At 49.7% G+C, this 23021-nt stretch overlaps 2 protein-coding genes across 2 annotated transcripts in view; both read left to right on the top strand.

The window, feature by feature from the left end:
- hdac11 (histone deacetylase 11) overlaps positions 1–1515 on the top strand; it is a gene marked incomplete at its 3' end in the record, with an annotated part of 24248 nt that extends 22733 nt beyond the window's left edge. The window contains exons 12-13 of the mRNA XM_084464714.1: positions 938–1018; positions 1490–1515. Coding sequence (XP_084320840.1) covers positions 938–1018; positions 1490–1515 — 107 coding nt within the window. The remainder of the gene's footprint in view (positions 1–937; positions 1019–1489) is intronic.
- A 16592-nt stretch (positions 1516–18107) lies between these two features.
- The window catches only part of fbln2 (fibulin 2), a 49030-nt gene continuing 44116 nt past the window's right edge, over positions 18108–23021 (top strand). Inside the window, exons 1-2 of the mRNA XM_084463846.1 lie at positions 18108–18193; positions 19749–22034. Of these exons, the coding sequence (XP_084319972.1) occupies positions 19940–22034 (2095 nt within the window). The 5' untranslated portion in view covers positions 18108–18193; positions 19749–19939. The remainder of the gene's footprint in view (positions 18194–19748; positions 22035–23021) is intronic.

Genomic DNA, 23021 nt, shown 5'->3' with positions numbered 1-23021 from the left:
CCTATCAGGACCATTATGAGGATGTTATCTTCAATGGCCCCTGGTCGCTGTATCTATCTCTACTCCACCATTAGTTTGATTCACTCTGTATGTTGAAGCACGATTTAGCCCCGGCTTCTCCACAAACTAAACCAAACTAAAGTAATCTCAGGGGCTTTAAAACGTTCACTGGTTTGAATCCCAGAGCAAAGCCAGCACGTTCGTGTTCCATTAGTTTAAAGTGAACGGCATCAGAGCTGGGTTCGGCGTGTTCTCTGTGTACAGGAGCTAAGCTAATGACTGATCTAATGGTGTTTTGGCACAGCTGAAAGGTAGACTAATTAGCAGCATGGAGCATTTCCAAGGCATTCGCAGCAGCGATAAAATAGACATTTCGGTTTGCTTGCCTGTTGGAAGGCTAAATGAATGATCGCTCTACTGGGTCTTCAGAATGTGTAGGAGTGAACTCTCTTGTTTTTTAGACAAGAGGGCATAATGAGAAAGAATGGGGGCAGGATGGTGTAGTGGATGTTGGTGGTGTTTCACTCCCACCCCAAAGGTCACAGGGTGCAATCTACTACTTCTGGATCCTTGAGCAAGAAGCAGACCGGAAGAAGAGTGGACTAGATCAAGTTAAGTCATGTGTTTCTTGTCCTTACGTCTGAGTGGCCAATGCATTCATGTGGACGTTATGAATTGGAAAGGTTATATATTTTCTATAAAAATAATAACAGTGGTAACATGTTCACTTGCCACATTTGACTGAGATACGGCAAAGATTCAGGTTAATAGAAAACATTTATAGTCTACTCTTTGCATGACGATGGCATCAGACATTAGTTGCTCCCTGATTTGATTGACATGAGCTCCACCATAATCATTGTCAACATTTATTTTCCTTCAAGCTGTGCGACACACCGCAGCCCCCACGCCTCACTGTGCTTTCCGTCTCCCTGAGCTTTCTTCCTGTCGCCTCACCTCATGATGAGAGATAGTAAAGCGGCCATTATGGGCATAATTGTGTCCGAGCCAGCAACAGGTAATGGAGGCAGGAGAGGAAGGGTGAGCTGGGACCGACCAAAAGGCAATCTCCGCTTCCATGGCTGTCATGTTGTCAGGGAACAGCTTGGTTCCATCCCTTTCTGTGGTATACTGTACAGAGTGTCAGATATGTTGCATGGTTCATTTCTTCTCATATATGTCACTGTGGTTCTGTACAAGACACTATAAAGGCCAGGGTGTTTGACTTCCAGCTGGAAGGTTCTGTGACTGCCATCCAACCCGAGGCATCCCTTAGCAAGGCACCCCAACCCCCTCGTGACATGAACCTAAAGTTCACTCTAATCGATAAAAGTGTCTGCTAAAGCTGTGCTAAATATATTGTGGATTTTTACTCGAAACGGAAATGGTAGTTCACGTCTGTGTCGTCTTTTACACATTGTAGTCGTCTTTTACAAAGTCGTCTTTTACACATTGTATTTTAAGACATGATGTGTTGTGTCATATCCAGGGAGTCTTGCTGGCAGGCAGCTGTGAGTTGTTGATGCTTTATGGTGTGACTCAGGCTTTCTTAATGACCGGCTTTTCTCAATATTCAACTGAGCAGATGGCCATGGATTATTTATTTGTTTCGGCTGCAGTTCAGGTCGAACGCCAGCAGGGGGCCCGCAAGCAGAATGCAAACAATTGCGACTATACCCATCATCACAAACTGTATGAAATAGTCAATAGCCATAACAGACATGGTGTGAACAAATCTAGCGGTACAATGTTTTGCTTTACAGGAGGCTTGAACAAGTTGATTGACAGGTCATATACAGCATCTGACTTCATCAGAGAGAGCAATAAAGCCACCATACTTCTCAGAACATAACAAAGAGGCAACATTGTCTTCACATATCGCGTGAAATGTCATGCAATATCATAGCCAAAGTGAATACAGATTTAACAGACGTTCCCAATAACATAAGGGTTACTGGTCTTTGATGCATCTCATGAACCCCAATCTATGAAGGCTACATTGTTGAGATGGAATCGAGTTGACTCCCACAACCAGCCACAGAGTTATGTGAAATGACGAAACACACACACACACACACACACACACACACACAGGTCAACCATAAAATAGGGAGATGTCCATGGAGCTGTTTGGGATTTATTTGCGTGTGGTTGTGGTGTGTGGGCTGGTGGGCGTGGCTGTGGACAGAGCCAGGGTTCGGGCGGTGAACCAGAGGCAACCTGGAGGAACGCGTGAGTGGAGGAAAGCCACCACAAATCGGTTCTGCGCAGCAGGTTATCAGGCTGAAACAGAGCAGAAGAGAGAGCCATAGGGGGCCCAGAGTGGAGGGGGGGAGAGGGGAGGAGAGGAGAGGGGATGGGAAGGGAGGAGAGGAGGAGAGGAGCGGAGGAGAGGGGAGGAGGAAAGGAGAGGAGAAGGGATTGAGGGGATTTAGGGTTGAAGGCTTTGATGGCAGCACTGATGTAGTGCAGGTTGTGACATCACAAATCTACCAATGACAGGCTATGGAGTGGCATCGAAGGGAGGCTTTGAAGGGAGGATGATGCTTTGAAGAGACTGGGAGAGAGAGTACATGATCAGACAAGACATTAAAAAACACTAACCAATAGCAAAATAGGTTTCTTAATTACCGCAAACAGGCCAGCGCCTGGTTCTCTTCATGCCGAGACGGATGGGGAGAGAAGGAATGTGCTTTAAATCGCACACGCCCTAACGGGATGCAGAGGAGAAATGTTGTTTTAGGAGAGAGAATGAGATAGAGGAGAGGGAGAGAACGGAATGGAGAGAGACATATGGGGAGGGAGAAAGAGAGAAAGAGAGAGAGAGAGAGAGAGAGAGAGAGAGAGAGAGAGAGAGAGAAAGAGCGATGGGGAGAGAGGGGTTGAGGGGCTGAGGTACAGGGATATAGAGATGAGAGGGGTAGAGAGAGGAATGGAGAGAGAGAGAGAGATGGGGAGAGAAAGAGAGAGAGGGATTGAGAAATTGGATGAGAGAGCGGCCTATAGTGAGCAAGAGGAAGAGAGTGAAGAATGAGGAGAGAGAGAGAAATATAAAGAAAGATGAATACAGAGACAGACAGGGGCAGGGAGAGAGACAGAGAGGACAGACTATAATAAAGTTTGAGAGCAGATCTGTCATGGTCAGGATATTGTTTCTGCTCTTCAGGGGTATGTTTCTGATCTGGAACTTGGCCCGTTTTCAGGTCTGTACAGTAGATATTTCTCCTTGAATACATAGAGCACTCCCTGGTGCCTCTATGCACTGTCATCATTGGCTATGGTTTACAGCCAGAGCGGACCCCGTCTCAAGGCTTAGAATCAGGCAGACAAAAGATTTGTGAAAACGTCCCCCTTTCTTCTCTGCAATCGCCTTCCACGCTTTCAACAAAACAGACTCTCTTTCTCTCTGTTCATTCTCTGTCCCCCCCCGAAGAAAAAAATGTTGGAAAAATACTGTTTTACCAGAAAAAAGCAGCTGACAGTTGAAGCATTGCTGTTTGTATTTCCTCATATCTAGCAGCAGCAGCAGCAGCAGAAGAGGTGGTGTGGCGTCGATGCCGTTTGTTCTTCTACCTTCAAGACTGAGCTGTCATCTGTGCAGTGGAACTCCAGAGCTTCCCAAGGTCTACTGATAGAGCTTTACTCATACTCCTCCCTGTCAGCTATAGACAGAGAGACAGAGAGACAGAGAAAGGCAAGTTTGAGGAACAGAGGGAATGAGTGCTTGGGTGATGGGGAGAGAAAGGGACAATGAATCAAGGTGAGAGAGAGAGAGAGAGACTAGTGGAATCATAATGAATAGACCTGTGGATGTGGAGGAGAGCGGGAGCTGACACCTTGCTCTCCGTATGTTCAGTGAAAAAATGAGGTTTTCACGAGTTCACAAGTTTTCCCAAGTGTTAGCAAATGTCATCGACATCCATCACGACGTCCATCCTTTCCGTTGTATTTTCAAGGTTATCATGTGAAATGTGAGAAAAGATGTGTCATCGATGTTAAAAGTAAAGGACTCTGTTCTGCAAGCGATGACCACAGATGAACTACGATGGATTGTGTTAATACACCACTTTCTAACCTCTGTGGCCACTCAATGTGCTTGGCAGTTCATGTGTCACATCCACCCATTAATTTACACCACAGTGGTCGTGTCAGACATGCAAGGCACCAACCAGCTTATGTGAAGCATTTAGGGGTTAAGGGGTCTCCACCCCCTCTCTGCTCCACCTCCAGAGATGGAGGCAGTGGTGGATTTGAGACTTTCACCATTAATCCAAGAGTAGCTAAGATAGTAAGTTTATCTATTTCGCACCCTTCAAACACAAAGAGTTTGATTTAAAGGTTTGTTTGGTTTTAATGGTCAATGCTTAGTGTAACACTCAAATTGGGTATATAGATATATTTAGGGTGAATGCTTTAGCTCTCTTTTGTGTTGTTTTACTAAAGTTTTGCCATCTACTTTTTTATTGTTCTAACTGTTCTGAACTTTCTGTGGAGATGCCCTTGTTTCCCTTCCTGTCTGAGATTAATAGAGTACATCTTGTCTTATCTTCATCTCATCTACATTTCCCAAACTTCCCGTCTGGGATCAAGAAATTAGGCCTGTGCTGTGCTCTTATCTAATCTGTACTTAGAGTAGTAATCGCAATCTCGGAGAACGGCGTACTCCACCAAGGTTGATTACTTTGATTTCCAAGTTGTTTGGGTTGTAGTTCTGTGTGCCGGCGCCGTTCAGCCCAGGGAGCGGGACTCTGAACGGCTGAAACTCTTCTTGTGAGGTTGGCTTGCTGCAGAATCAGGGATGAGAGCCAGGATTCTGTTCAGTTCATCCGGCCCAGACCCAACTGTCAGTCAAGGTTTCTCCCTGAAACCATTGCATACATCCAGCAAATCCCGGCCGCCCCGGCCAATTAGATCCATGGTCGTCTGAGAGAACAATAGTCCCTTCATAACAGCCGGCGCTAAACTATTCAATCTTACAGAAGAGGGGAAACCAAGGATTACCGTGTCTGCAGAACAGGGGCTTGGTGTTGAACAGAGAGGGGGAACTCTCTGGACTACATCCCTGTGAAGTCCATCTGCAGAACTGCTTCACATTCAGACTGTGATTTAGTTGTCTAAAGCGACCTAAAGCAACTGGAAAATTGCTATCCCTATTTGGTTTGGTGAACACACAACCCATTAGCACATAACTCAGATAGCATGATGGTTCTGAAATGTTCCTGTGGTGCAGAGAAGCACTTTAATGTGTTTATGGGATCGTGCTAGTCTGACGCACACATGCAGACACACACACACACACACACACACACACACACACACACACACACACCTGTGAGCGCGCGCCCAACGCGCATACACATACACAGACCCACACAAAAAGAAAGGTGAGAGTTTACTGAACACATTTTTTTTTAATCATTTGCTTTCAAGGTTTTGTTGGGGATCGCAACCTCGGAAGCGATTTAAAAGCAGCACATGAGAGCCCAGAGCTTTCACCCATCATGGGTTCGTAACAGAAAACAGGTGCTGTGGAGGAGTTAGAGGAGGGCCTAAGAATCCCAGCGTCCAATGAACAAGCCGATGGCTTATGCCGCGTTCACACTGCATACGTCCGATGACGGATCTCATTGACTTTGCATTGAAATGCATTGTGGGTCCGTCCGTTCGGTCGGCTCCGTTGCCTGCGTCAAAAAGTTGAGAAATGTTTAACTTTTCAGGCAGCAACGGATTCGTCGGCCAATCAGATCGCGTTGTGCAAATATACGCAAATACGCTGTCCAATGAAATCTCCTTGGTAATACAACCCAGGAAAACACATGGATATGTCAAAAAGCAACACGCCCTCCGTCTTCCGTCGGCGGACGTGTGCAGTGTGAACGCGGCATTAGTGCAGCACATATAGCAGATGATCCACCTGTACAGCACACTCTGACAACAACTAAACAACATCAATTCAACGGGCTGCATTGAGGATTCATACGACGAGGGGGGGGGGGGGGGGGAAGTCACCCACTGCAAGTCACTCTTCTGCTTTCCCTTTCCCCTGCCTCAGAGTACAGTATTGTTGAGAGCACATCAAGGCACATGTGAGCCCCAAACACTTCCAGATGGTGGTGCCTGCAGTCTCCCCCTCTCTCCTCTCCCTCCCTCCTCCCCCAGCCCGCTGTCTCCCCCACTGGTACACTCAGCTCAGCTCCCCCCCAGGATGATGCACTCTCATTGGAAACATCCCGTCTCCCCATGACCGCTGAGCTAATGTTCTCCCAGACGAGGCAGGGATTCTTGGCAAGGCGAGCCAGAGAAAAGAACAAAAGTTAAAACTGAAAGGTGATGAGTTCAGGATACGGAGCTGGTGGGCCCCCGGGTTGGTTTTTTTGGACAGGTTGTAAAGGAAGGTTTGCCTCTGATTGGTCCACTTTTCCTCATTAACACATAGGTGGAGAGTGAAGCAAGCAGGGGGGGTAAGACCATTTGAAAGCAACTGAAGCATTTGCCTCACAGTTTGGTTCAAAATAATGCCGTGCTAAATCATTCCTGAGGAAATGGGCTCTTGTCCTGTCTAACACATCAAAGTGCAGACTACAACTCTAAATAACCACCTGAGGTCAGCAATTACAGAAATATAATTTTTTGCTTCTAATTTTTTTGCCAAACACATGCACTGTATTCTGACGTTTCCAGTCGAAGATAACTCAGCTGAACCTCGGGGTCTCTGCTCAGCCTCTTGAAGGTCAACAGTTCATCTCTGATGTGGAATGAGGATTCAGACAACATGCAGACATGGTGAAATGTGGATGATGAGTCCTTGAAGAGAACTGATCTGGCTTAAAAGTTACCATGTGGGATTTTTCCCTTTTGTTTAGCTTGCAAAGCAAAACAAAAGCCAGCCAGAATGTCCTCAAACATTGTTACTCTTTTCTTTTGAAAAGGGTTATTGGGAAATTGGCAGTGGAACTGGGGCTTTTTCGTCAGTGAACTGTTTCCCATCTGAGTGTGGTTAGTTCCCTTCAGTTTAAGCTATCTAGCTAGCATTAACCATAATTGGATCTGGATTGGAACAGCTTCAAAACAGCCATGCTATCTGGGTTTTCTACCTGGCTGTAGACTTGGCTAACCAAAGATACCTCCTTCCAATACATGGAAGGTAGGCTAAGTGAAGCCAGCTCGATGGTGTTTTGTGCCCCCAACTGAGCCTTCAAGGCAGCTCAGCCTGGAAGGCACTCCCCGCCCCCAACAGCCAATCACAGCACTGCTGCTAGCTTTAAACTTGCTAGCTTTAAACTTCCCCTCGTTCCCTCTTTCTGCATTGAGTGAGCTCTACACTGGTAAGGTATGTAGATATTTAACGACAGTATTTTGACCTTACGATTTTGATAGTATTTTGACAATATGACATATAGCCTTTGACATATAGCCAGAACTAACTGTTAAGGTTTTCTTGGAGAAAGGGATTGTTGCCCGCGATTGTTGCCTGGGGTTGTATGTTATTTCCGTGGCAATTCAAGATGCGACATGGAGGAGAAAGGGATTGTTGCCCGGGATTGCAAGTTTAAAGCTAGCAGCAGTGCTGTGATTGGCTCAAACTGTTGGGGGCGGGGAGTGCCTTCCAGGCTGCGCTGCCTTGAAGGCTCCGTTGGGGGCACAAAACACCATCGAGCGTGAAGCCACCTTCATCAAAGAGGCTACGGCTAACTGAAGATCACCCCTTTAAATATCTGCAAGCTAAGGCTACCTTCTTCTAAGACATGGAGGCTAGGCTATTTGAAGCTACCTTCGTCCAAGGCTTTGAGGCTAGGCAAATTTAATCGACTAACTTCCAAGACATGCAGGCTAGGATAATTCAAGCTGCCTCTGTCAAAGACATTATGGAAAGGTTTGGATGGATTTATGTTGGGTGGATGGTTAGGCGAGGCATATTACCATTTCATCGATCATTGAATATTCCTTCCTAATGTCACACACATGAATATCTTAAACCTTGTTTGATTTTAAGTTACTTCCACTCCTTATAGCTTTGTTCTTTATTCACGGTACCCAAACGTAGGAGAGTCTCTGTAGGCCTGCCTGCTGAATCAGCTTCTCTCTCTCTCTCTCTCTCTCTCTCTCTCGTCTTCCCTCTCTCTCTCTCGTCTTCCCCCCCTCTCTCTCTCTCTCTCTCTCTCTCACTCTCTCTCTCTCTCTCTCTCTCTCTCTCTCTCTCTCTCTCCACACAGGGAAGCCATAAAGGTTCCACATGCACCCTGCTGTTTCTGCAATTTCCAGAACCTTCTGGAGATGAGAGACGTAAAGACAGGGGGAGGGGGGAATGAGGGGGGAGGCGGGTATCAAAGTCAGATCTCTTCAGGCAAGAGAGAGAGGGAGAGAGAAAGAGAGAGAGAGAGAAAGAAGACAAGGAGAACATAAGAAGGTGTTCGCCTTTGTTCCGAATCAGAAAAAGAATGTTTTCTTTATCATTCATGATCACATCCCCTCCTTGATAAGTTCCCACCTCCTTTAAGGGGGGGCCCTCTCCTCTCGGAGCAGCGCTGCATCAGAGGGAGCGACAACGATTACCTCCGCTGAATACTGAGAGGCAGACGGCCCAGCGGCCGCAAGCAGGCAGGAAGCTGTTTACACCACAGCAGATGCTGCCTTGGAAACAGGTACCAGCCCTGGATACCATAGGAGCAGGTATAGGAAGTACAATCATCAGGAAGAAAATGATTAGAAAAAGAAGAGAGAGAGAGAGGGGTGGTGACAGGGGAACGAGGGAGAGAGAGAGAGAGAGAGAGGGGTGGTGACAGGGGACGAGAGAGAGAGAGTGGTGGTGACAGGAACGAGAGAGAGAGAGATAGTGGGGGGATGGTCACAGAAACAAGGGAGAGAGAGAGAGCGGGGGGGGGGTGGTCACAAGAACGAGGGAGAGAGAGAGTGGAGGGGGGGTGGTCACAGGAATGGGGGAGAGAGAGATGATGGAAGGAGAGAGAGAGAATGAGGGAGAGAGAGCGATGGAAGGAGAGGGAGAGAGAGAGTCCCCATTCTCTTGCTTTTCCCGGAGAATGTGCACACCTGTCTTCGGAGAGTGCAGGCAGTCTCTGATTGGTCGACGGGACGCGGCGGAGGCACCTGTGGGTAAAGTGGGAGCTGGCAGCCTGCCTGGCGGGGGGCACGGTATCCCATGAGCCTCAGCGGGAGCTCCTGGCAGCCAGCTGAAGAGGAAGAGCCGGGAGGAAAATGCTCCAAGGCAGCAGCAGACTGAGACGTCTGAGACAGACATGAAAGACCAAAGCCTTCACCTTCTTGTCTACCGAGGTGTTAATGTATAGTTTAGATACTCTCAAACACATTGGGTTCATTTGAGATATCAACACTTTTGACAAATCTTTTAGCAGACACTTTTATACAAAGAAACTTACATCGAATGGTACTAGAGCATTAGGGGAAAGGGTCAGGTAGCAGTTCATGGATCCCTACAGGTCCACTGGAATTCAGACTGCTATACCCTGACCGATATTCATTCACGACCAGGGGCGGAGTGGCCGTCGGGACGATCAGGAGTTTTCCCGGTCGGCCGGTCGGCCACCGTGGTCCGGTGGACCAGCCCACATTTAATGTGAGCAGGCGCGAGACGTGTGTAAGACGGCCCTACAACCGCGATCGCAACAGCGATTCCCCCCCCCCCCCCCCCCCCCCCCCGTCAACAATCGCGATCGCTACTCCCCCCCACCCCCCGTCAACAATCGTGATCGCTACGCCACTGGGCTGGTGGTGCGCCGGTGGTGGGCTGGGCCGGTCAGAATTCTCCCGGTGGCTTTTAGTGCCCCACTTCGCCCCTGTTCACGACCCAAGTGTAAGTTTTCTTTCTTCCACAACAAAACAACACCGTTCATCGAAGGCGTAGGGCCGTAGGCTATATAGTGAGTATAGTATATTGTATCTTACTGTGAAAAATGGAGAGAGTGCAAATGTCAATTCAGAGTGCTTCCTGTTCAAAAACACTGAAAACAATATTCCCCCTGCCTGAGATTAAACCATGACTCGTGAATTTAATAAAATAGAACAACATACTTCATTGAAGGCTTATTCATCACGTGAGGTATTGGATCTGACTGTTAAAAATGGAGAGAGTGAAAACGTCAATTCAGAGTGCTTCCTGGGCACAATATTCACTCTCCCTGAGATTAAACCATGACTCGTCAAGTTTCAGCGCGGTAAACACCCCCCACGTTGTGTATATAGTTTTGTGAGCGATCCATAACGTCTGACGCCGTCTCAGGTCTTCAGTTCCCCGCACCCGGCCTGTCATAACAGCCCGTCGGAGTGGCTTGGAGAGGCACACCGCTGCAGAACCTCCACAGCTCGGCTGGCCGCCCCCGACACCCGCCACTGGCTCTTAGCAGACACGCCACTCAGCTGCTAGCCGATCACAGGCCGGTCTCTGGTGACTGCCCTAGCTAATACACATTGGTGTGTGTGAGTGTGAGTGGGTGTGCGTTTCTGTCTGTGTTTCAGGGTTTTTAATGTGTGTGTGCAAATTAAAGGTGAAATATGTAGAATTTAGTGGCAGTTGGGGGAACAGACTTGGCAGACATTGAGTACAATATTCATTAATATGTTTTAAAAAGTGTGTTTAATCCCAGGAAAATAAACATCATTGTGTTTTCGTTACCTGAGAATGAGCTCTCCATAGGGAACTTGTCCTCTTCGACGGAGGCCGCCATGTTGCGCCGCCATGTTTCTACTGTAGCGCAGAAGGGAAAAACTGCTCTAGGAGGACAAAAAAAACCCACATTTTTATTATTAACTGTTAGATTTAAGATTTTGTTGGCCAAGTATGGGGAAATTACTTCTGGTACGTTTCGAAACCTTGACGAGACTTAGTGAATTCGGTTCAAAATAGTGTGAAGCACAGTCTGGTAACATCTACACAAAATGTTTGTATTGTCTCAATTAGTTTGAGTTGAGGTTGAGTATCAATGCCTCAAAGTCTGTTCTTCAATAAGGGTGTTCTAAGGGTGTAGTCTAGTGGTTCAGGGTTTTAGCTCCCAGACAAAAGGTTCTGTTTTCAAACCCCAAAGCTTTACCAGTAGCCATCCCTGAGCACGAAGCCCTGACCTAGCCTGTGAACCAGACAGATCCTCAAGCTTGTGTTTATTTGCTCTGGCGTATGCTTCTGGCCCTCCTCCCGTTCAGACAGGTTTCCAGCAGCAGACCTGGCCCGGGCCGGGCCAATCACAACTTTATCTAAAAAGGGGCGGGTTTAACTCGATGACTACAGCGGAGCATCCTATGGGAGAACCGTCTGTTTATTACAAACATCTGCGATGGCTGCTACTGATGTGTCACGCGTTTCATTACTCGGTTTATAGCTCTATCTTATTGAGTCCAGTGGCATTTCTGGTCTGCCCCTGCTGATAACACCCCTTGGAAATCAAAAACGAATGACATATCTCTGAAATTCACCAGAAGTCGTTTTGTTTTGATGTACAGACATCTTTCTCAAACACAACCACTGACCTTCTCCTAGCCACCTTAAGATCCACACCAAACCAAATGCCACCAGTAGATATGAACCCTAAATCCTGGCAGTATAGAGAGTAGAGAGACATCCACAGAAGATCTACTCGCCGGGACTTCCACTTGCTTAGAACGACAAAGTGCTTTATCTTCCTGCGGACATATTTGTGCCGGCGAGGAAGACTATTACTGTGCTTTCTTAGAGGATCAGGGCTCTCGGGTCAGGGGGGGCCATTCAGCATCAAAGGGAGGTATTCCATCTGGATGGCCAGATAACATCTGACATTTACAACCGCTTGCACCCAGGCAACACATTCACAGGACCGCACTCGTTTCGCTTTTTAACAATTTGAAGACTCCTCATTTTTAACTCCTCCTCCCATCTCCTCCCCAGCTCCTCCTCCCCACCTCCTCTACCCCCATCTCCTCCTCGACCTCTTACTCTAAACCTCCTCCTACTCAACCTCCACCTTTCCAGCTCCTCCTCCTCCTCCCAACCACCCCCTTATCCCTACCTCCAACTCTTCCTCCTCCCTACCTCCACCTCCACCAACCCACCCAACCTCCCCCTCATCCTCCTCCTCCCTATCTCTACCTTCACCTGCTCAACTACTCCACCCACCCCACCTCCACCTCCTCTCTACATCCGCCTCCACCTTCCCACCTTCCCCCACCCCCCTCTCCTCCGCCCAGCCACCCCAGAGCAGCTGGAGCCTATGAGGAGAACAGGCTTATCACATAGAGACAGGAGATGATGAACCAAGCAGGGGAGACCTTTCCATTCAGGAGGTTTACGGTTGTAGCACGGTGTACCGCTAACTATGGGTGAACATGGGGATAATATCCACAGGTGGTGCAATTACGCAAACAAGGCGTAAATCTTTTGTTTGTTTCAATTGAATGGATCCCACTAAAGCAGCACAAAACCCTCATTACTTCCGCTAAGCCACTGTGACCACAAACTGCTTCCACAACTTCCCAAAGCACGCGCTTTGAAGTCGGCAAGGATGGTCATTCGTTTGTGTGTTTGGACCCCCAACCAAAAGATACTGGCTTCGATCCCCAATGTCCACAGTCTCTCGGCAGGCCTCCTCAGATGCTCTCACTCCTGCCTACTCTTTAATGACATAATGGGTTTTGGGTTTTTTCTTATGGGTTTAATGGATTTTTTCTTACATAGCAAGTTATTTCCAACAAGGGAAGCTTCTGTAATGTTTCTAGCAGTTCTATTCCGGTTCTAGCGGCCCCTGAGTGTTGTACACGTCTCCCTCTTTTCCTGACTTGATGTTTATCGTGCACGAGTGCCATTATCCTCATTGTTGACTTCCCTGTGTGTTTGTCTGTTTCCCTTCCTGCTGCCGGACAATACCCTGTTTATCTCCAATCAGAGAGAGGGAGGGAGAGAGAGAGAGAGAGGGGGAGAGAAAGAGAGGGAGAGAGGGGGGGACGGAGAGAGAGGGAGGTTGAGAGAGATAGTGGGAGAGAGAGAGAGGGAGAGAGAGGGGGGAGAGGGAGAGGAAGGAAGGGAGAGGAAGAGAGAGTGGGAGAGAGAGAGCAGAAGAGAGAGACGGCGGGGGAGAGAGGGACAGAGAGAGAGAGAGCAAGAGAGAGAGGAAGAGAAAGGAAGAGAGAGAGGGAGGACGGTAGATTGGGTGCAAGAGAGAGAGGGATAGAGGGGGACGGAGAGAGAGGAAGGGAGAGAGTAAGAGAGCGAGAGAGAGAGCAAGAGAGGGGGAGAGGGAGAAGAGAGGGAGAGGAGAGAGAGAGTGGGATGGAGAGAGAGGGAGTGAAAGAGAAAAAAAGAGAGCTCTCTCGCAGAGGAAAAGTGCTCTTTAGCAGGCTGATGACTAGCGCAGGGAGTAGCCGAGGGAAGCAGGAGTACCCGTCATGGCTCCATTATTAGTTCGCTCTTCTCCGTCCAAACATGTTGTTCTGCCAAACCAGCAGCGCGGCTCTAACCAGGTCAGGCTGTGCCTCAGTGGGAGCCCCTCATTGGGCTCGTGGGCCCTGCATTTCCTTATCGTGACAGCCCCTTTGTTCACACACTTTGCATTAGTGCGGCGACATATTTCGACAACGCCACAAACACTAAGTCAGTGTTTGTGCGGTTTCTTTTTACACCGCGGGGCCATTGTGTACCAGACAATAGCGTGATGTCATCCATACAGGGATTCCATCGCTCAGAGAATTGTGTTAATTCAACACGGAGCCCTCGATACTGCCGGGAGACAAAGGCAAAGCGATTTTATATATAGTAACAAACACAAAAGGCCAAATCCAGAGCACTTTACATAAATACAAATCACTGTTTAAATGAAAACGACAACGAGAAGACAATGAACGATTCCACAAAGAGAAATTATACATAAAAGTATGAAAAAAAGGTCAAACAATGAAATGCAACCAGCTCTGACAGAACAGTTGAAAGCCAGGCGACGAACAATATAATACAAGGACTTTATATATAAATATATAAAAGCGTGGAAACAACTGCAGCTGGAAAAGAGCTGCAATTAGGTCTGAACGAGGAGTGGTGGCGATCCGCTCCGGGGTCGGCTGCTCTCTCTGCATGGCAGGGCCCCTGCAGAAGGGCTCTTTGTGAACGGCCAATTGCCTTTGAAAGCCTTCCTCAGTTACCTGAGACAGGGGGACACGCCGACCACAGATCCTCGGGCTCCTATAGAAGCCCGGCCGCTTAATGGAGATTCCAGAGTCCGGCACCTAAACCCTTCACCGACTCTCTCTCTCTCTCTCTCTCTCTCTCGTTCCTTCATTCCCTCTCTTGATTTTTTTTTCATTCCCTTCCTTAACCTCTCTTTTTACTCTCTTTCTCCCTCTCTCTCTCTCTCTCTCTCTCACTCTTGTTCCTTCATTCCCTCTCTCTTTTTCAGTCTCCCAGCCCTCTCTCTCTCCCTCTCTTCAACTCTGTTTCCCTCTACCTCTCTCCATTTCTCTCTCTCTCTCTCTGCCCCTCTGCCTTTCCTTCTCTCTCTCTCTCTCTCTCTCTCTCTTGTTCCTTCATTCCATCCCTCTCTTAACCTCTCTTTCAATCTACCTCTCAGAGAGAGGCAGAGAGGGAGAGAGACTCTCTCTGCCTCTCCCTCTCTCTCTCTCTCTGCCTCTCTCTCTGTTTTTCTATCTCTCTCCCTCTTTTCTTTGTCCTGCAAATCACAGGTCTGTATCCTCCAGATAACCCCTGCTCCGTCTCAGCGGGCCTGTGAACTCTTTTTTTTCGGGGGGAGGGAGAATGACTCCCCCATCCATGTCGTTTCCTACCCCCCTCGCTCCGCTGTATTGTAGGGAGTCTGAGTCAGTTTCAGCCCGGCGACTCGCTCAATTAATATTCAGTGAGTTGTTCTGTGAGGAGGGTCTGTCGTTTCGGGAGCCAGGAACAAAGTGGGACAGGTTGTCGGTTGTACGGCGCCGCGCGAGCACTCAGAGGAAATGGCGGTTTGTTGTTTTTGTTTCTGGGCTTGTTTCGGCGGTTTCTACCCCAGTCAGCACGTCTCTCCGTGGCAGCAGCCATATGCTAAATCTAAGAGTGTAAAGTCATATCAGTGTAGTATTCAGGGTGTGAATTAAATATGTCCAACCGCATTTACATTAAACATTAATAATAAACAACTTCGCTGCCACAGGGCATGGGATTTCGTACAGAATTTATTTTACAAAAAATGTATGCATCATTTTTACGCATAGAGGTATATGGTTAGAAGCATTGCTGCATCAATCTGGTTGTATCTCCTCACCGCCCCAATCCACAGGTTCTAAACCCATCAGTACGGCCACATAATGCAGACCACATACTGCCTTTGGTTACGCTCTTAAACCCGTTAATCCATAGTAGTCCTGACCTCTGACCTCACCCCTACCACCCCCACAACTCAACCCTCAACCCCATCACCTCCACCCCCACCGTCACCACCAACATAACCACCACCCTCACCACCACCACCATCAACCCCCCCATTACTAACACCACCACCACCATCACCACTACCATCACCAGCACCACCCCAACCCCACCAGCACCACCCCAGCCCAACCACCAGCACCACCGGCAACCCCACCAGCACCACCCCAACCCCATCACCACCACCGCCAACCCCACCATCACCACCACCACCGCCAACCCCACCATCACCACCACCACCACCACCCCCACCTACATCTCCACCACCACCAAAGGGGATAAAGAAGCCACCGCAGACCAATTCTGGGAGTGGTGTGAAGGCCTGGCTGTGTCTGGTGTCCTGGGGTCGCCCCTGGAGATCACACCAGGGTTCCACAAGTCTCACCCACATGCTGCCCGGTACCGCTCTGTGTTTAATGGCCCGTTCCCTGATCCCGACCCAGATCACTGTCCAGTCCAGGGCAAATGGCAGAGCAAGGCATTCACGTTGCCACAAAGCAACAGGTGTTTGATTCCCACTGGATTATTATGGAAGGCTTTTAGTATTTTATGTTTGAATCACTTGCAGTGAGTTCAGATACCATTGTGGAGCAGGTAGGGGCTGGGCGTTTTGCTCAGCGACGTCACCACCCAGTATCATGAACCCTGTAAACCACCGCACTATCCTGCACCCGTAGAGACAAGACAAGAGGGTTGAACTTTGAACCTGTTATCCATTAGGTGAGGCTTACATGGATCAGCGTCCTGTGTAGATCAACCGTTGTATGTCAGGGGTCTGAATCCCTCTGGAGCCAAGCATGCCGAGAGGAATGTCTGCTCATAAAATATATTCGAAAAGCTCCCACCCATAAGGGCATATATTACGGATCACAAATTGAAGGAGACATCCGCTCACCCCATTGTGAATCCCAGTCCTGTTTCTGTAGCAGAATCCAAACCATGGCCGGTGAGGATGTGTTCTGATGGATCCCAGCAACTCTCATCATGAGAGTCCACTCCTCGTCCTCTCCTCTGGTGGCCGCCATGCCCCCTGAAGATGGCCCATCTCTGAGGACAATCACCCTGAACAGCTCCTCAGCCCTGGCCCCTGGTACCACAATCGCCTGGCCTCTACCACCAGACCGCCCCGGTCCCACCTCCACCCCCTCGTTCATTGGGGTCTTTAGTAAGAGTCCCCTGGAAGGGTGTGGGAGAGGGAGGGGTGGTGGTGGTGGTGGTAAAGTTAAAGGAAGGGATGGTGAAGGTAGAAAATGCGGTGGAGGTGGAAGATGTGGAAGTGGTGATAGAGGTGGTGGAGATGGTGATGAGGGATGAGATATCTTGAGTGGAGGGAAAGATGATGATGGTGTGGTGATGCCGATGATGGTGATGGTGGTAGTGGTGATAGTGATGGTGGTGGTGGTTGTGATCATAGTGGCGGTGGTGTGGTGATGATCAAAGTGTTGGTCGTGTAGGGGGTAGTTAGCGGTCATTCCAGTTGCTGTCGTCCAGTGGAAAGAATGTTATTCAATCCCCTTTTTTCCCTGCCACCGACCCCAGTTACAATACAGCTCCCACTTAACCCCCCTGTCCCCTCGAACCACCTGGGGCTGGAGTATCTCAACATCTCAGGGTGTCAGGACCACATTTACGACGCCCTGGGGAGAGGCTGGGAATTCAAATCAGGGGGCTGGTGGTGTTTGCGTTTGCCTGCAAACCACAAGGGGTCTTCAGACGTCAAGAGAGGATTGATCTGGGGTTGAAACAGCTGTGAGGAAGTGGGATTGTAGACAAGCCCCAGAGCGAGATGTGGACATTGTTCTTTTATGTTTGTGTATGTATGGTAAGATACACACACGCAAAATGAAAAGGAAGCAATTTCGGGACATTTATTTAATCTGATATGGCCTTAAAAAGTCTGAAAGCCGCTTTGAAATAAGTGTATCGCATCTGTAATGACAAACAGTAGTGTATATTGGCAATGTCAGCCACATTCTCAGCCCATTTAGTTCAGTTATGGGACATAGTTAACATAAGAGCCAGGATATGGAGGGGGGGGGCAGGCTGATTTTAGTTAAAACAGAACTTTATCCTTCCAAAGAACAGGGCTCAAAAGGCTTTAATGCAGGGCTGCTAGTGCACCCCCAGATAAAACAGAACCCCAAACGCAGATATCAAAAAGCTCATTAAAGACAGATGTGGTGTTTGGAAGGGATTTAGCGTCCATAGCTACTCTACAGCCCTGCGCTCCTTTATGATGTGCAAGTTGAAAGATGTGAAAGATGATGTTGGCACATGCCTCGTGTTTAGGCAAGGTTATGGCCTGTAGTTTAGGATGTACATGTGAGACTGACTCGTCCGCCAGTAGCCACGTTTACTCTCGAGAAGCTTTTACTTTGGAAACTATTTTCAAACGGCAATTCAACACAAAGAAAAAGCCTGGTGTTCACTTTAGATAGACTTTAGTCCATTATTGACAGCAAATACCTGTTTTATTTAAATAGGGGATCCATCTAAAGTCTGGTTGGTAAGTTCAAATAAAATAGGTTTATATTGTTAATTCGGCAACTTTCTTTTATATATGCAGGCGTCCAACTCGAACGAGGGTAACAGTGGTTGATACGAATTAACATCAGTGCTGGGAAGCCAGCGGGATGGGGTATAGTGAAAGTTTTGGACCTCCCACTTAACTCCGCTCTCCTCGGTCCCAGGCAGGGAGCGCCTCTCGGTCCGGACTCCAGACTCGCCCCAGCGACGCTCCCGGGACCACGCTGCGTTTCCCTCTAGGATCCCCCTCAGGTCAAGGTAAGGGCGGATCACACTCCGTGGAAAGACTTTGCGAGAAAAAACGTGGCTTTGTTCTGTATGTGTGACAGAATTGCGTCTTCGGAAGCTGAGCGATCTTTTGAGAGATGTGCAGTTTGAGTCAACTGTTGCGTCTTTAAAGAGAAAAAATTTAAAGACGCGCTTTATTTGTCTCTGACGCGTCTTGTGAATCAATAGCTTTACTTGGAACTACGGATTGAAACCACTTATACGAGCAGATAACTTTTATACGAGAGAAAACAGGTTGCAGGGCAGAGATAACTGCCTATTGACAAAATTAAGAACTCAAAATATCACAACTATTATTGAAATACATAATCTGAGATTGAAGACCTTGACGTTTTGATTTAAAAAAAATTAAAAAAAACTAAAAAACTGAGGCGGACTGTAGTTTTACATGCGCATCGATGCCCGTTAAATCCACAGCGAGCAGGCAGGCACCAGGCAGTAATTGACGCTGACGGTTGTCAACGCTAGGGAGTTTTCCAGGGAACAGGCGGGCCAGTCCTTATTAGGCAAGTTAACAGCTACAGGTTTTGCAAGCTCTGTTTAATGAAATGCAGAATCATATTTACTGCAATGTGATCCATTACATTGTTTTTCTTTGCATAGTAGTGCTACGTTTATAATAACGCCTGGTTATTTTCCCAAAACATATTTGCCATTCGAGGCAGCTTTCCAGTATTTGTACTCCGCTAAGCCCCCTTGCCAATGGTCCAGTTTTAAGTAGTTTTTTTTTTCTCTCTTCCGTTCCCTAAGGATAAAAGTAATTCCCAGGCATGACCCTAATAAACAGTCTACTTAGCTGTCAGATTCCACTAATGCAGGGTTCCAAACGCCAGACCTTATTAAAAGTAGAAACCTACACGGTTAAGACGGGATAAAGTTAGTCCACTGCACAGACATTGACTTAAGACTTCAGCCCTGATTTCCATAATGTGCAATCAATTTCCTACCCTCCCCCAGCCAGCGAAAAAACCTGAAGCAATTATGTTCCGCAGTGAGTCTAGGCCTCTGCTACAACTGTAGGCCTGAACAATTTCTCCCTGTTTTGATCCAACCGATAAACAGGCTGTAAGAATTAATATTCTAATTATAACTAAAGAGGTTTCCCGAGCCAACCGTGCAATGGTAGAGATTTGACGGTTCACTGTGGCATAATGGACATCCATAATGCCGACGTGAACCTTTCGCCATGTTCATAATGGACATGACTGTATGTACAGCTGCAGGCAGGGAGAATCACTAGAGTCTGAGCTCAACTAGCAAGCCAGATGTTGGCTGGGACTCTGACACTGTTATTTCACAGAGTAACAGCCTCCCCCTTCCCCTCTCCTCTCTCTCCCTCCCTTTCATTTACCCCTCTCCTTCTTCTCCTCTGTCTGTCTGTCCCTCTGTCTCCTCATCCCTCTCTTCCTCCGTTGGTCTCCCTCGCTCTCTTCCTCCCTGTAATTGACTCTCCACGTTCCTCTCTTTTTCTACATCTGTCCCATCTTTCTCTCTCCCTCTTATCTCCATCCTCTTGTTCCTGCAGGGTCTTAAGTGAATTTGGGGCTTCCCCTGAGGGGCATAGAGCACGGACCCCCGCCGAGCAGAGACCCCTGTAGAGCGCAGACCCCCTACAGTGTGCAGACCCCCAGCTGAGCACTAGGACATCCGCAACAACATCTCATCGCTCAGCGGGACCCGCTCCGTGTTTTCCTTCGGTTTCCCCCCCAGGCCGTCATGGCACGCCACCCCGGATCAGGGCCGGCGCCGGTCACGAGGGCGCTCCTCACTTACACGCTCCTCCTCCACCTCCTCCTCTTGGCCCCACCCCCGGCGCTCTGCCAGCAGAACTGCACCGGCGTGGACTGCCCCCCGCTGAGCAACTGCATCCAGGAGGTGCTGGAGGGCGGAGCCTGCTGCCCGGTGTGCGTTCGCACGGGGTGCAGGTGTGAGGGCTACCAGTTTTACGACTGCATCAACGCCGGCTACAACAACGGCAAGGTGCCCGAGGGCAACGCCTACTTCGTGGACTACGGCAGCACCGAGTGCACTTGCCCTGAGGGCGGCGGGCGCATCAGCTGCATGTACATCGGCTGCCCCGAGCTGCCGGCTAACTGCATCCAGACCTCGTCGCCGGCCGACGCCTGCCCGCAGTGCGATCGCGTGGGCTGTGTCGACCGCGAGAGCGGGCTGAAGTACGACGCGGGCCACTCCTTCAAAACGGACGCCTGCCACGTGTGCCACTGCCCCAGCGACAGCGGCCAGCTCATGTGCTCCCCGGTCCCCGACTGCGACCCCCGCGACGCCCGCCTGCCCACAGCGCCCCCGCCTCCGCCCACTGACGACCCCCGCAGCGGCTTCGTGCAGCACCTTGGCAAGGGCGGCGTGCATAGCTATCAACCCCTGGGGCTGAAGAAGATGCACCTAAAGGAGGAGCAGGAGCTGGAGGAGGGGGACTACGATTACGAACCAGTTGGTGGTCCCGAGTTCAAGGACGGCCCGGCGTCCCTCGCCACCCCGGCCTCTCCGTCGGGTCAGGGCTATGGGCGGAGGAACAAGCTGGAGCTCAGAGAGCGATACGGCGTTCGGGACCACGGGCCGTTCCACACGGTCCCGGTAACGGACGGTCCTGAGGCGGCCGAGCAAGGCACCGTGAGAACCCCCGCCCAGCCCCACGCCACGACGCATGGCGCCCGTGGGAGGACATCGCACAGGAACAACATCCAACGCCTGCGCCCCCCTAACCCTCAGGACACCACCCACAGCCAGCTGGCACCCCTGGCCGTCCTGGACAGCCCGGTACCCGCGGAGAGCATGACGGACCGTGCCGTCTTCTCCCTGCACACGCCGTCTGACGGGGACAACCTCCCGCCTTTCTTCCAGAGCCACGCTGAGAGTCCGTCGGAGGAAGACCCTCAAAGCACAGACGCAGACGTTGCCCAGAGGTCGGCTCTCCCGCCGTACCCCCTGGAGGGGCCGTGGAGCGGACCCCCAGCGTTCCAGCCCGGCTCCGGGAACCAGAGTCCCTGGGTTCATCACCCAATGGCGGAGGCCCAACAACGGCTGGGTGCGGGGGACCGCCCGGATCGGCGCTTCCACACAGAGTCGCTACGCAGCCCGACCATGGGGCAAAGCGCACCCACCTCGGATTACCCAGACGAGTACGAGAACGCATACGATGAGGAAGACATGGAGGGAGAGGAGGGGGTGGAGCATGGCGAAGAGGAGATGGAGGAAAGGGAGGGAGCGGCTTTGTTGAGAGAGAGCGATGTAGGGCCCGGGGGATGGGACGGGGTGCACGATGGGAAGGCGCCAGTGGTGGAGGAGGAGGAGGAGGGCAGGTGGAGCAGCCATGCCCAGACCGAGAGCCCCCCCCTGGCCACAGACTACTACCAGCACCTCGGCCTTGACACCACAGAGGCTCCCAGAGAGGCTACGCCCCTTACCACCACCACCACCCCCACAACCACCACTACCACTGCAACAACCACTACCACCACTGCAGCCACCACCACCACTGCAGCCACCACCACCACTGCAGCCACCACCACCACTGCAACCACCACCACCACTGCAGCAACCACTAGCACCACCAACACTCCCACCACTTCAACCAGTGCAACCACCACCACCAGCCCTGTCACCACCACGCCAGGCACCACCAACACACCCACACCCAGGGCAGAGGTCACCTCAGCGGGGCATCATGGGAGAACGCAGCCTCAGGCGGCCTTTGACCCCCCCAGTGAGGATTTGCTGAGGGGGGAGGAGGAAGGGAGAGAGGAGGAGGAGAGAGAGGAGGAGGAGGAGGAGAGGGAAGATCCTACAGAGGGTAAGTCAAAAAAGGGTTTTCATATTTTTAAGTATGATGTATTTATGTTTATGCTTTTTTGATCACTCACAAACCAATCCATTCCAATACTTCCATTCCAGAAAGTGAATTATTTAGAACAGGAGTTGCTGGCTTATATAATACCAACAGCTTTTTATTTTGGTTTTTTGGCAAATCATATCACATAACTCACTGACAAATGTTACGATTGCATCGGCCAGAGACCGACTCGTAGTATTTCAACCCCGGGAACACCCATTACACACTGGAAGTGATGTGTGTGTCATCCAATTCAAATCCTTTTAGCAAGCGCAGTTCCTTCCAAGTTACCACCAGCTCTTACATTCCCTCCGAACTTCCCCGGTGGTTCGCCCCCAAGTCCGCTACACAACGCATCTCTCTCCAACACAACAATGTCCCTCTTTCTCTATCCACTATAAATCCCACAATCCCAACTGCAGCATCTGTTATCCACTGGAGTGTGTCAGTCGAGGTATCTGAACCCAACCGGGGTATATATAAGGACCACGGGGGGGGGGCGGGTCTGGAGCAAAGGGCCCATCGCTCCATTGGCAGCGGTCCCCCACCCCCCCACACACACACACACAGCCAAAACACACCCCCTCGGCAGGGTCCTTTCTTCTCCGTTATCGGTCATTGCTCCCGGGGCTCTTATAGGGGGAGACAGGCCGGCGAGGTGGGATCACTCTGGTAATAAATCGTCTCTCTCGTGCGGCTGACTTCAAACTGCCGTTCTAAATGGGAGCGTATGAGATTGCGTTTTATATAAGCACTGGAAGGCTGTTTTTAGTGTAGTGTAGAGTTATCTTTCCGTTTGTTTTCAATGTCCAAGGGGCGTGTGACATAGGCCTGGGCGATATGGCTGAAAGACATATCACGATATAACTTGATCATATTGATCGATATCGATAACTATTGATAATTTTATTGACCTAAAAAGACTAGGAATTACCATGCTGGATTTAA

This window comes from Micromesistius poutassou, assembly GCF_964030765.1.
Source record: "Micromesistius poutassou genome assembly, chromosome: 2".
NCBI classification, from domain to species: Eukaryota; Metazoa; Chordata; class Actinopteri; order Gadiformes; family Gadidae; genus Micromesistius; species Micromesistius poutassou.
This window is presented reverse-complemented; position numbering and strand designations above follow the sequence as displayed.